Source organism: Trachurus japonicus, chromosome 11, assembly GCF_045865225.1.
Source record: "Trachurus japonicus isolate A0001 chromosome 11, Traja_1.0".
NCBI lineage: Eukaryota > Metazoa > Chordata > Actinopteri > Carangiformes > Carangidae > Trachurus > Trachurus japonicus.
Window position 1 is genome coordinate 14,328,732 of NC_140917.1, and position 13,188 is coordinate 14,341,919.

Consider the following 13,188-nt stretch of genomic DNA (forward strand, 5'->3'; position numbering starts at 1 on the left):
CATGTTACTCCCTAGGTCAAGACCTTTCCAACGATGTCTTCATTGTTGTCCTACGACAAAGTTTAATTTTCATCTTGCTTGAAAACTATGGCCCTTTGAGATATACGTTCCTAGCCCTATCTATGGGCCTAACTGGATGAAATCAGTCAAACATGTTTTCAGGGGTAGTGAGTGGCCAAAAATTGTTCAAGATGTTGGTGTCTGACTTATACACTGTTAGACTTTAAAATTTTGACCAGTTTAGACTAATTTTCCTCATAATCTACATCTACACAAAGGTCAGACAAGGAAGACCAGCTGTCCTCTCTCTAATTAGGATGCCCTGACTGCCCAGAAAGGAGGTCAGCAGCAGAGAACAAAACTTTAAATAGCCTAACCAATCATTCTATACAATTTTCCCACTTGCCCTGATAAAAATCTATCTATAAATCTAAATTTCTCTTATAAATCTACACCAAATTGATACTGCAGTTTTGATTTGTGTTAGCCCCTCCCCCAAATTTAGGATATGTTACAGTCTTACAATCACAAGTGCACTGTATGTTGGATGGGATACCCCTCCTCCCCAAGTATATAAAAAATTATTACAAAACTGGTCCGGTCCAGGATAACAGAGTCCAAACTGATCAATGAACTGATGAATTATTGATGACACACACACACACACACACACACACACACACACACACCCCCCTCCCCGACCCCCCAGCAAAGAGAATCCAGACCCAGACCACCAGCACCTGAAGAGCTGAACCCTGGTTCAACTTGGACCAAAAAACTACAAAAACCTCTAAACCTCCAACCGAGAGAGTGAGAGTGAGTGAGTGAGAGAGTAAGGGGGTGGGTGAGTGAATGAGTGGTTGTCATGGAAACAACATGATTGACAGGCTGGCCCCTCCCCCGCCGCATCGCGCCGCCGCCGCAACTCGCTCAAAGGCAACAAGGAAATGAGAGAAAAGAAGAAGAAAGAGAAGAAGATGATGATGAAGGCAGCAGCAGCGGTGGCGGCGAAGGGGGAGAGGTGAAGGTGTGTTAGTGTTGGCGGTCCGGTTCCATCCGGTTCCATCCGGTTCCATCCGGTTCCATCCGGTCGGGTCCGGTCACTTGAGGTCCAGCACCATGCTGGCCGGGTTCTCCAGGTATTCCCGCCACAGGTTGGAGAAGCGGCACATGGTGGCGCCGTCGATGATGCGGTGATCCGCCGACCAGCTGACCGCCATGATGTGAGCCGGGACCACCTGACCGCCGGCGCCGAACCGGGGCAGCACCTGAGAGCACACACACACACACACACACAGCGTTGGAATTAGCATTCGGCCCCAAGTTTAGTCAAGAACGCCCCAAAACTCATTGTAAGAGCCATTTTGCCCTTTTATTTTGGTGTTTATTTTTGGTGTTTTATTTTGGTAGATTTTTGGTTTGTAACTTCCGCTCATACAGGAAGTGATGTCAAGCACTACGGGTCACAAGGGGTTCTTTGATTGAGACGAACAAAGCACAGGTGTGGTTGATGGAGCACACGTTTCTTTACCGTGACATGGCCTGACAGTGCTGGAGTTATTATTTTGTGGAAATAAATCAACTTTGAGTTAACATTGAAACCTTGGTTTGGACTGGTTTTAATTGCACCCATATGCACGCGTCAACATCGTGTTATCAGCCACTGTGTAAGTGACTTTATTTTTATGGTTGGAGGAAGAGAAAGGACACTTCACTCATGCTCCAGTTTCCAACGGTTCCGGTTTTCGGTACTTTTTGTGTGTGTGTATGGTAATTAAAGTTATTTTGTCTATAAAGAAAATAGGCAAAATTCTGACTTTTGAATATTTATTTCTCAACAACATCACAACTCCTCAGCCTTTTAGTATTTTTTGATTTAAGGATGAGCAATTATTTTCAATAATTGAAAAGTCATTCAATGAAAAAAAAGGCTGTGTGTGGGTGAGAGGAGCAGGGAGACTGGACATTAGCTGACTGGGCAACGGCAACAAATTCACATGCTACTCTGCTTTTCTGGGGACGACACAAGTAGCAGACGATGCCCTTCTCAACCAGACCTACCAGTACCAGTAACTTTGCTTGTTTTAACAGCAGGGCTCCAGACTAACATTTTTCACTAGGAGCACAGTGGCCCCTAACTTAAAATTTTAGGAGAGCAAGTAGGCAATTTAGGGGCGCACACTTGTAAATTGATTTGCAGGGCAAGTATTCACAATACTCACACACATTGACCTGCCACCTGTAATTACAAACATCAGATTTTTTGAGTCTCCCCTTTCATGTTTCACCAGCGTTACAAAACAAAAGACAGGCAACTTCACTGGTTGCACATACGGCACAAGTAGATGAAAAATTTACTTGTACTGTCCCAAATTCTAGGGGCAAAATGTCTGGAGCCCTGTTTACCAGTGAAACACAATAATCAATAGTGTTATTTAAAAAACACTTTGCATGAGTGTTTATTTTGCACAATTAACCTACTATATGTTATAGGCATATTTAATTTGAATGTTTAATTTTGGCCCGTGACCCTCCACCCCGATTCATTTTTGGCACTTCACTGAGAAGAATTTGGGCACCCCTGATCTAACGTGTCTTAACCCGGCGCTCAGTTGATCAATAAACAACGTCCGATGTTATTATAGCCCATAAGTTTAAAGGAAAAGTGCAGTTTTTTACAACCTGGACCATATTTCTTTTTTTTTTTTAATTTTAAGTTTTTTTTTGGTGGCTTTTTGCCTTTTTATTGATAGCACACAGTAGAGATAGACAGGAAAGGGGGAGGCAGAGAGACGGGGAATGACAATGAGAGGGCTGCCCGACGCGGGATTCGAACCGGGGCCGCCTGCGGTGAGGACTGTAGCCTCTACATGGGGCGGCCGCTCTACCCACTGCGCCACGCACCGCCCCAAACCTGGACCTTATTTCTGACATAAAATCTGGTCGTTTACTAACACATATAACTTTGGTGTCATTAGGATCCTTTAGACGATATTTAGATCCATTCAGAGCTGTGTATATCCACATAGTGGGAGTGATGGGAGCACCGAGATGCAGCCTCTAAATAACATTATCTGCCCCGAAACTCGTTCATTTCAACAGTATTATGTGTTAATTCACTAGCTCTAATTACCTTTTTTTTAATGGCCCCCACACATTTTGAAAATGGCCTCATTTTCCTTAATTTCTTACCCTGCAGGAGGGGCTTATCTAAGTACTTATGTATTATGATGTACACTTATGATGTTTGATGTCTGCGGTGTGTTCATAGGTCGTTGGAAAGTCTGGAACTCACCTGCATTTTCCCCAGCGCTCCGATGGCGACCTCAGGAGGGAGGATGACTGGTTTGGCGTACGTCCCTCCGATCTACAACACACACACAGAGGAAACAGGTTGTGGTTAGAGCGGGTCTAGAGTCCGTCTCCGTCCTCAGAGCGGCGGCGTCTGGACTCACTGATCCGATGTTGGACAGGGTGAACGTTCCCCCCGTCAGCTCCGACGTTCCCAGCTGCCCCACGGCGCCGAGCGTCTGCAGCCGGTTCAGCTCCTGGGCGATGTCGAACACGCTGAGCAGCTGCACGTTCTTCACGTTGGGCACCAGCAGACCCTGACTCGTGTCCATCGCCAGCCCGATGTTGTGAGACGCCTGAGGGCAAAGAGACACACCAAGGTGATTAGATATAAATGATGTCAAGTAACCGGGTCAGACTGATCCAGACCCAGTGATCTGATCGGATTCTGGGAAACCTGATCAATGACAACTGATTAATGATTATCTGACACATAACAGGTCTGATCTGCTGTTAAATGGATATTCAGCTACAAATTCAGTTGGGACAGACTTTCAAACCAAGAACTTTTTTATCGGGGCCAGATGTTTTCAGTGACACAAACATACGAAATGTAGAGAAAAAGGGTTATTTTCTGCCTCTGCGCTGGTCTCACATTTGGGCTTATTCTGACCAAATGGTAGCTCCTATCAGAAAAAGAAGCAGACCGTGGTCGTCGTAAGGATTTCCTGAACACTTTGGTATGATTTTGGTGTTTCTACAGTAAATATTTTGGAAACACTTGCAAGTTATAAACAGGGGTCCCTCCTGCTTCTCTTTGTATTAGAGTCAATGGGCGGCAGGAAGAGACCTGGCCGCAATGAGAGGCTCACAGTTTAAATTTTGTAAGTCTCTCTGCTTCGATGAACACATTGTTAGAGAGAGGACACGTTTGTGTACAAATGTGGAAAAAATCATGTGTGTAGAGTGTAATTTGTGGCTGAAAGCAGCGTGGAAAGAGAAAAATGATGTCACCCACGCTAGCCTGAACATTCTGCGCAATACACACCCATTATAATCACAACACTTCTCCAAATATGATCATGGTCATTAAACAGTGATTGATCAAAAACTATAATACCTATCAAAAAACGTGAATTAATTAGGGCTGTCAAACGATTAATTTTTTTAATCGCGATTAATCGCATTTTTTCCATAGTTAACTCGCGATTAATCTCTATTAAAAATATTATATATGGCGCTTTGGACTTTCAACCCTCCAAAGTGTTATAATCTCTAGACAAACAACTTTTAGACCAGACCTAGCAGGCCTAGTACCTAATCATAACACATGATGCATGAAACTCACACAGAATTGAAACAAATTGCATCCAGTGGAAATTGCCCTTTACTTTGCTACGCCTCTGCCTGGCCACGTGCATTTGTTGACAACCGACGCTGTCAAAAAAATCAATACATGGCCATGTGCATTTGTTGACAACAAAGCCGTCAAAAAATCAATGGATGGAGCTGTGGATATATGTTAGACTGTGTATATTTGTGTAGCAACCAACTTGAAGGTGCCTTACCGCCACCTACTGGACTGGAGGTCCCACACTCCAGTCCTCCAGTCCAGCAGACAGAGGACAAAATGGGCCACGATTAACCGCGATTAAAAAATTTAATCGCGTTAATTTTTTTAATTAATCTAATCGCGATTAACGCGTTAACTCTGACAGCCCTAGAATTAATACACCAATAAACGAGTGTTGTGTCTTGCAGAAGTCAGAGGACAGAGCCTCGCTGTCTTTGCCCCGTGGCACTAACTAAAAGTGCCCAGTTTGATCGGATAAAACCTTGAAAACGGGTTATTGCAAAAACTAAAACCAGATCACGTGATCCAGTCTCTGTTTTAATCTGGATCAAACCCTCAGTTTGTGTTGATCAGAACTGTTTAGTCGGATCAGGAAACTTTGACCCGTCTTTGTGTGTGTGTGCACCAGCGCGCACGTGAGAGACGGGCCGCCACAGACTCGTTAATTAATAGGAAACACTGCTGGTTGGTAAGTTTCATTTTTACCGCACACCACTGGCATGCATGCTCGGTTCTCTCTCTCTGTGCAGAATCAATTTGTGTCTTGGTCTTGATTCTGTGGCGCTGCACCACATTGGTCTACGTATGGGAAACAATAGGTGTGTGTTTGAGTAAAATGATCGTTTGTGTTTCATTCTATAAACTACTGATAACCAAGGGCGTAGAATTGGGTAGGGACGCTAGGGACACGTCCCTACCAATATTCAGCCGCTGTGTCCGCTGTCCATAGTGTTTAGTTAATGATTATGGCACACAAAGGGTTAACAGTCAGTCTCTGCTAGAAGTCCCGCCTCTAACCTGAATATCGCTCTCTGATTGGCTCTGCCGTTTCTCGCTAACGTACATGTGATTGGCTGTCCCCGCTGTCACTCCGTCTGCTTGTAAAAGTTACCTGCTCGTTGGTCGGACGGGACAGGAGGTCACGGTGCTTCAATCTGCAACCGCGAATGTAAGTTGTCAACATGTTCATCATGTTCGGCATTTCTTCTGCCTGGGTCACGTCAGCTAGACGGATTTTAACATCATTGGTGTCATTTACATGGACATTTGTGTTTGTGTCTGTCTGTCTGTCTGTCTGTCTGTCTGTCTGTCTGTCTGTCTGTCTGTCTGCGTGCGTGCGCGCTCTGCCTGTGTGTCTGTGCTTGGTAATAATGTCAAATAAAAGGAAAATGGACAAGACACTTTGTAAGTCAAAGTGTAAGTTACTTCAAGGGTATCTAACTGTCGAGCCTCAACAATAGGCTACAGATAATGAATAAAAGCCTATATTTAATGGCAAACAGATACACTTTTTAAAAGTTATTAAAAAAAAAAAAAAAAAAAAGAACATTGGTCAGGAAAATAGGCCTACAAAAAAACCTCAGATTCCAGATGCTCATGTAATTTTATACATCCATATTTTTGGGGGAATAAATTACACAAGTGTGTAAAAGTAAAAGCCTTTTTCCTCAGGCAATAACTGTACCATCAAACTCTATGATCATTGTATCCCTAATGTATCTGTTCATATGTCCTGCACCAACATATTTTTGTCAGGTGACAGAGACAGACAGTAGAGAGGCTGGAGGAGATGAAGAAGGAGAGACCAGAGGAGGTAGAGGAGGAGAGGCTAGAACAGATGAATAAGGAGAGATAGAGAAGGAGAAGCTGGATGAGGTAGAGAAGGAGGAGATGGAGGAGAGGCTGGAAGAGGTAGAGAAGGAGAAGCTGGAAGAGGTAGAGAAGGAGAAGCTGGATGAGGTAGAGAAGGAGAAGCTGGATGAGGTAGAGAAGGAGAAGCTGGATGAGGTAGAGAAGGAGAAGCTGGATGAGGTAGAGAAGGAGGAGATGGAGGAGAGGCTGGAAATTCACAGGTGAGGTTAAATAATGATGGATGTGTTAGTCATGGCAAGGCAAGGCAAGGCAATTTTATTTGTATAGCCCGTTTTTACAAACAGTTTGTCTCAAAGGGCTTTACATGGCATCGTAACAACATCCTCTGTCCTTAGACCCTCACATCGACTGAGGAAAAACTCCATGGAAAACCCTTTTAACAGGGAAAAGTCGGAGAAACCTCAGGGTGAGCAACAGAGGAGGGATCCCTCACCCAGGACGGACAGACGTGCAATAGATGTTGTTACAGACAAGAAAACAGTTTACAGTTTGTCACAGAATGTGCAAAATATGGAAATATTAGCAGGAGTTGATGAAGGCAGTCTCTGGTGAGGGGAGGGGGCGCGGGCAGCTCGATGGGAGGACTGGGTGGCAGACTGGTCCATGGGAAGGAAGGGGAGGCCGGTCTAACAGCAGGGGAAGGGGTGGGAGGGGGGGGCGATGCAGGCGGCGGCTGGTGCAGAGAGATGGAGCTCATGATGATGCACAGTTGACTTCAGCCAGAGCTAAACAACATGACATGGCGAAGTAATATTTTCAGTGATGAGTCAGCCGTGCTGTAATGCTGATTTGAGCACGTTCTAAATGTCTTATTGACCAATCAGATTGCTTGGTCGGAACTACTTGTTGTATAATGTGCAGGTCACAACTTGTCCACCAGAGCGTTGTGGAGTTGTTGGATTGTGTATTTGATGAGTTTGATGAGGGAAATGTATATATTTTGTATTATTTTGTAGATTCCAGTTGAATACACTCCCATTGGCCATTTAACTCACTGAGATATTTCTATATTCTTAGATAAGGGTCGACTTGAAAGTGACATCATCTAAAATTCAGTTTACGGCACATAGTACTGTGGTAACTCGACTCTGAGACCGGCACTTAAAGGAATAGTTCACCAAACAATGAAATTCAGTCATTATTGACTCACCTTCATGCTGATTAATAGTTTTTTATTCCTCAAAGTGCATCTGGAGACCCGGGAGGCCGGTTCCTAGTCCAACCAAAACTTTATATGAGAGTAATAGGGTCAGACACAAAAACGTCCATAAAACTACACAAAAACCATTTAATATTCCTCCACACTGCTCGTCCACTGCAATCCAAGTGTCCTGAAGGGATATAGTCCAGAGTTTACTGGAAACGACGTCATTTAGGACATTTTTACAGCCTAAACAGTCCTGTATTGAATTTGCCTGGTGTGCGCTCTCGACAGGACTTGCCTCAATGACGTTGTTTCGAGTAAATTCTGGACTATCTCCCTTCAGGACACTTGGATTGCAGTGGACGAGCAGTGTGGAGGAATATTAAATGGTTGTTGTGTAGTTTTATGGACGTTTTTGTGTCGGCCCTATTACTCTCATATAAAGTTCTGGTTGGACTAGGAACCGGCCTCCCGGGTCTCCAGATGCACTTTGAGGAATAAAAAACTACTCCGGAGTATTCATCAGCATGAGGGGGAGTCACTAATGACTGAATTTCATTTTTTGGTCAACTATTCCTTTAAGATTCAGTCCTACACTCCACTAAAAGTCTGATTATAACTACCTTTTAAGTGCATTCACTCCTAAGTCGACTCCTATCCGGCCCCTGGTCCGTACCTGGTCAGGGAGGTGGTCCAGCTCCCGGTTCATGGCCAGCTCCAGTCTCTCCAGACTCTCACAGCCGCTCAGCTCCTCGGGAACCACCTGCACTCGGTTGTAGCTCAGCATCAGCTCTCTGAGCCGCGTCAACATCCCTGAGACCAGAACCAGAACCAGGAGGACACATGGTGAGACCGGCTACAGGGTCGGTCTTTGACCTGTCGGGAGGTAGGCTACTGACCGATCTGTTTGGGGATTTCAGAGACGCCGTTGCGGGACAGATCGAGCACCAGGAGGTTCTGGAAGCTGGAGATGAAGTGAGGGATCTTCTGCAGTCCGGTCCGGTGGAGCTGCCACTCCTGGACCTGGTTGAGCTGGACCAGACAGCCCGGCAGGACCTGCAGAGACAAACACTCACATCAGACCAACGGTGTCATTTATGATATAAAAAAACAACAAAATTACTGGATTAATCAAACAATAATCGATTCATTATCAACTATTTTGATAATCTAATAATCAGTTTGAGTAGTTTCTTAAGAAAAAAAGTCCAAATTCTCTGATTCCAGCTTCTTCAATGTGAATATTTCTGGTTTCTTTGTTCCTTTATGACAATAAACTGAGTCTCTCTTTGGTTTGTGGACAAAACAAGACATTTGAGGACGATGTCGTCTGGTGGTTTGAGAAACACTGATTGATACTTTTCAACATTTTTTAAAACATTTTATTGACCAAACAACTAATCGATTAATCGTTTACATAATCAACAGATTAATTGATAATGAAAATAATTGTTAGCTGCAGCCCTACCAAGAAGTAACTGAGTTAGTAACTGAATTACTACATACTGTAATAAAAGTAACAACTGCGTTGCTTTTTTTAATATAAAATGCTGAAATATGTCAAATTACTTGAACTCATCCCAGTAACCTCCCTCCCAACTCTGGAGTTGGTTCGTTCCAGATACATGTTTTTTTTTCTACTAGTCGGTTAATGGACTGAAAAAAAAAAGTCAAACGTACACTTTAACAGATGTATTATTATTTTCTGATGGGACTTCTTGAGTCAAGTAACGGTGCATTTTATTGTCAGTAACAGTAACGGCGTTATAGCGGGGGAAAGGTAACTTTTTTGATTACCTGTCACTGAAAAAGTAGCGTCGTTAGTTACACCGTTATTTTATGATGTGATATTCCCTGGTCATGATTGGTCAAGCCCATATTCTAATACGGAAATGACAAAATAAAGAGGCAAATAAGCCTTGTCCTTTTATCAAAGTTAATGATTTTGCACTTTTCCACGCATACGCTGACTTTTTTGCTTTAAAAAATCCCTATACAGACAGAGATCTTAACCCCCCCCCCCCAAATGTTTAACCCTAAGCTACGCCCCTGCATCAGACCGAAGACTGGACCAGGACAATAATCTGATACCTTCCACTCCTCCTGCTCGATGCGGAGCACCAGCCGTCCGTCCTCGGTCTGCAGCTTCTGTCTGAGTCGAGCCAGAAGGGCCCGGTCCTCCCAGACCCCCAGGCTGAGTCTGGAGCGCCGCTCGGTGCCGCTCCTCCTCCTCTGCTGCTCCTCCTCGTCCTGCTCCTCCCTCCTCCTCTTGATCCGGGTCTCCCACAGAGCTCTGACCGAGCTGATGGAGCCGCACACCGCCACGCCCCCCACCATGGTCACCACGACGACGACGACGTCACAGCGCCGCACGGGGAGACAGGCGAGATGACCTCTGACCTCTGAGCTGCAGCCTCGCTCTCCTCCTGATCATCCTGTCGTATTATCACCAGAGGAACAAACACTAAACATTTCATTTCTTTCATTTAATTTCTATTTTACTAAATAAATTGTGAAGAAAACTGTTAAAAATGATTTATTTAATTAAGGCCTGTGCTGAGGCCGCATTTTGTAATAATGTAATTCATTTTCACATTTTGTAATAAACTTCTTGAATGCAATATGTAATAAACTTTGCTGCATTTTGTAATAAATTGTTACATTTTGCACAAAATTCTTACATTTTCTATATAAAAAAGTGCAACACTTTTATTTTGTAACTAATGCAATATGTAACAACTTGTAACAAAATGCAACAAGGTTTATTACCTATTGCGTTTAAGAATTTTATCACAAAATGTGGCAGATCATTACATCATGAGGTGAATTTTTTTTTGCATTATTACATAATGAATATATCTATATCTTAAATTACTCTTTAAAGTTATTAGGGAGAGATTCACATATATTTTGTTGTGCTTCGTTGCTCGATGACAATAAAGGAAAATTGAAATTTACAAGATAACAGAAAATCCTCATTTTGGTGAAATTACAAGTTATTTATTTGATTTTCCATTTATCTTCACGTTGACAGTTACACAGAATGAAAAAAAAGTACATTTACTCTGAGTGTATCTTGTTAGTTGTATTTTCATTAGTGCTGTAGTATTACAGTGCAGTAATATAACAATGCACAGTGTTATTGTTGTGTAGTATCACAGTAATGGACTGTTGTGTTACAGTGTTGTGGTACTGTAGTCTAACAGTGTTGTAGAACTACAGTATAATTACAGTAGTATTATCATAGCACCACTGTGTTATTGTAGTATTCAAAAGTATTACGGTGTTGTATTATCAGAGTACAGCTGTACAGTGTTGTAGTAGTATCACACAGTACCACAGTGTTAGTGTTGTAGTCGGTGAACACTGGTGTCATGTTGTAGTTAGTGTTGTATTACTATAGCTCTGTAGTATTGCAGTACTGTGGTACTCCAGTATAACAGTGAGGTAGTATTATTACAGTGTAGCAGTATTGTATTGCAGTATTATTGTAGTAGTACAGTCTCAGTGTAGCAGCTCTCACCTTGTCTCAGCGCAGCGGCAACAGTCGTCGTCCATGCTGCTGAGAAATTTGACCTCAGATCAGATCAGCTGCTGGTTAATTTTAGTCAGAGTCTCCAGGTCACGTGACCGACAGATACCCCCACCTCTTACCCCCCCTCTTACCCTCTTACCCCCCCTCTTACCCTCTTACCCTCTTACCCCCCCCCTCCACTCAGAGTCACATGACTGGTCCCGGTCCTGGGTCCAGGGAGGGAGAGGAGTCGGGGTCTCTCAGCCAATCAGAGCGGAGGACCTCCCACCTCCTCTCTGACCTCTGGAGTTTCTGACCGCGTGTCCTCCTGCACGTTGGGACGTTGTCATGGTGACTGCAGCATCTGGTCCACACACAGCAGCCCTACAGAAGAAGGATGGGATGTAGGAGCTCAGTGCATCATGGGAGTTTGGTGAAAGAAGCTAAAATGAGTCGTAGCAACAAGTAATAAATATTTGACACATGAAGTAAAGACATTGGCCTTTGGTCAGCCCTAGATATTATGGTATTAAACTACATCTTTTTATTTAACTAGGCTAGTTAAATCACAGTAGCATATACTGATGTGTTGAACTTACAGGCTTGTTACTAAGTATGTATTAATTATCATGATAAATAAAACTCAACCTCACACAGCTCCATGTTGTCTCTGTGTGGTGTTCAGGGACAGTCAGGACAGTCTGAGGACAGACAGCTCTGAGGTTGAAGTTTATATTAATGCACCGTGACACAGTGGCAGGTCTCTGGACGTCTTCACCACAGATCACAGATCAGCTGTTCAGCTGGAGGAGGAAAACTCAGCTGTTCTCGGTTCCACCGCGACGTGCGCCTGGCGTTTGTTTTTTCTCTCCATTTATCAAGCTCCGGTAGCGACCCAGGTAAAATACGGGAGGACACCGTGCAGCTTCTTCATTAAATCCAAACAGTCCGACACAGCGACGCAGACGCACTGCTCCTCTTTGACTCTAAAGTCTCAGCAACTGGACTTATACTGAGTCTCCAGACCAGTTGGACCCAGTGGCGTAACATCATGGTGATGGGCCCCGGTGCAAATATTTTTTTTGTGCCCTATACCTGTTGCCCTAAACACAAGCGCGCACGCACGCACGCACGCACACACGGACACACACACACGGACACGCACACAGCCACTTGAGAGAACTGCTACACAAACTGGTGCAAAAATGACACATTGTTTCATTTTTCAGCACATATGTATTACATTTACACACGTTTGTTTTTTCTCTGGTCCAAACCATGGATGTGTTATGATCCAAACGCCGCACCACTGTCAGAGCGTCATGTTTCCATCATGACAACTGACGGGAGAAAGACGTGTGGCACGTTGTCATGTTTACATGAGCTCAAACTTGTGGCGCACACTGAGCAGAAGGCTCGAGGTCCGGCTGCATTCACATACACGGACCGCGAGCTCGACTGCAGCCGCACTGAGACCTCGCGCTGCTCAGACTCACGTGCGTATTCTGTCCGCGTCAGTCCCGACAGGGATCGACACAGTCTGCCGAGAAAAAATGCAGGTACTGGCGTATTTTTTGCGTGTCAGCATGTAGAGGTATCAGTTCTCGTGGCAACCCCAGTTACAGGTGACTGGCCACAAACTCACCCTGCAAACCAGCGCTTAAGCACCACGGACAGCGGCTCCATATCAACACCAGCCTGCCCTGAGCTGGGCTCAAACCGCCGCTCATCTTGACTGACAGGTATTAAGGTGATTGTATAAATGATAATTTCCTCCTCCCATACCAGCCACTCAGCGTTACCTTATACCGACCCGCGTCGAGCTATGCCATTCACAAAAACAGGGGCCTGTGGCAATTCTGGACAGCTGTTTTTTCTCTCTCTCTCTCTTCCTTCATGGGCCCCTGACGGCGCCTGGGCTCCGGTGCAGCTGCACCGGTTGCACCGTCGATATTTACGCCACTGGTTGGACCAGTCCCAGCCTGGTCAGATGCGTAGAACTGATGAAGCCTC

At 44.4% G+C, this 13,188-nt stretch overlaps 2 protein-coding genes across 2 annotated transcripts in view; one reads left to right on the top strand and one right to left on the bottom strand.

Moving 5' to 3' along the window:
• The window catches only part of LOC146978456 (uncharacterized), a 141,043-nt gene that overhangs the window by 59,730 nt on the left and 68,125 nt on the right, over window positions 1-13,188 (top strand). The window lies entirely within an intron of this gene.
• On the bottom strand, window positions 1,086-3,647 carry LOC146978460 (lipoamide acyltransferase component of branched-chain alpha-keto acid dehydrogenase complex, mitochondrial-like). The gene is made up of 3 exons (XM_085790374.1): window positions 3,456-3,647; window positions 3,296-3,367; window positions 1,086-1,268 (listed from the first exon to the last, which is right to left on the bottom strand). Exons 1-3 carry the CDS (start codon window positions 3,621-3,623, stop codon window positions 1,101-1,103), a joined length of 408 nt encoding a protein of 135 aa, XP_085646500.1. The 5' UTR covers window positions 3,624-3,647; the 3' UTR covers window positions 1,086-1,100.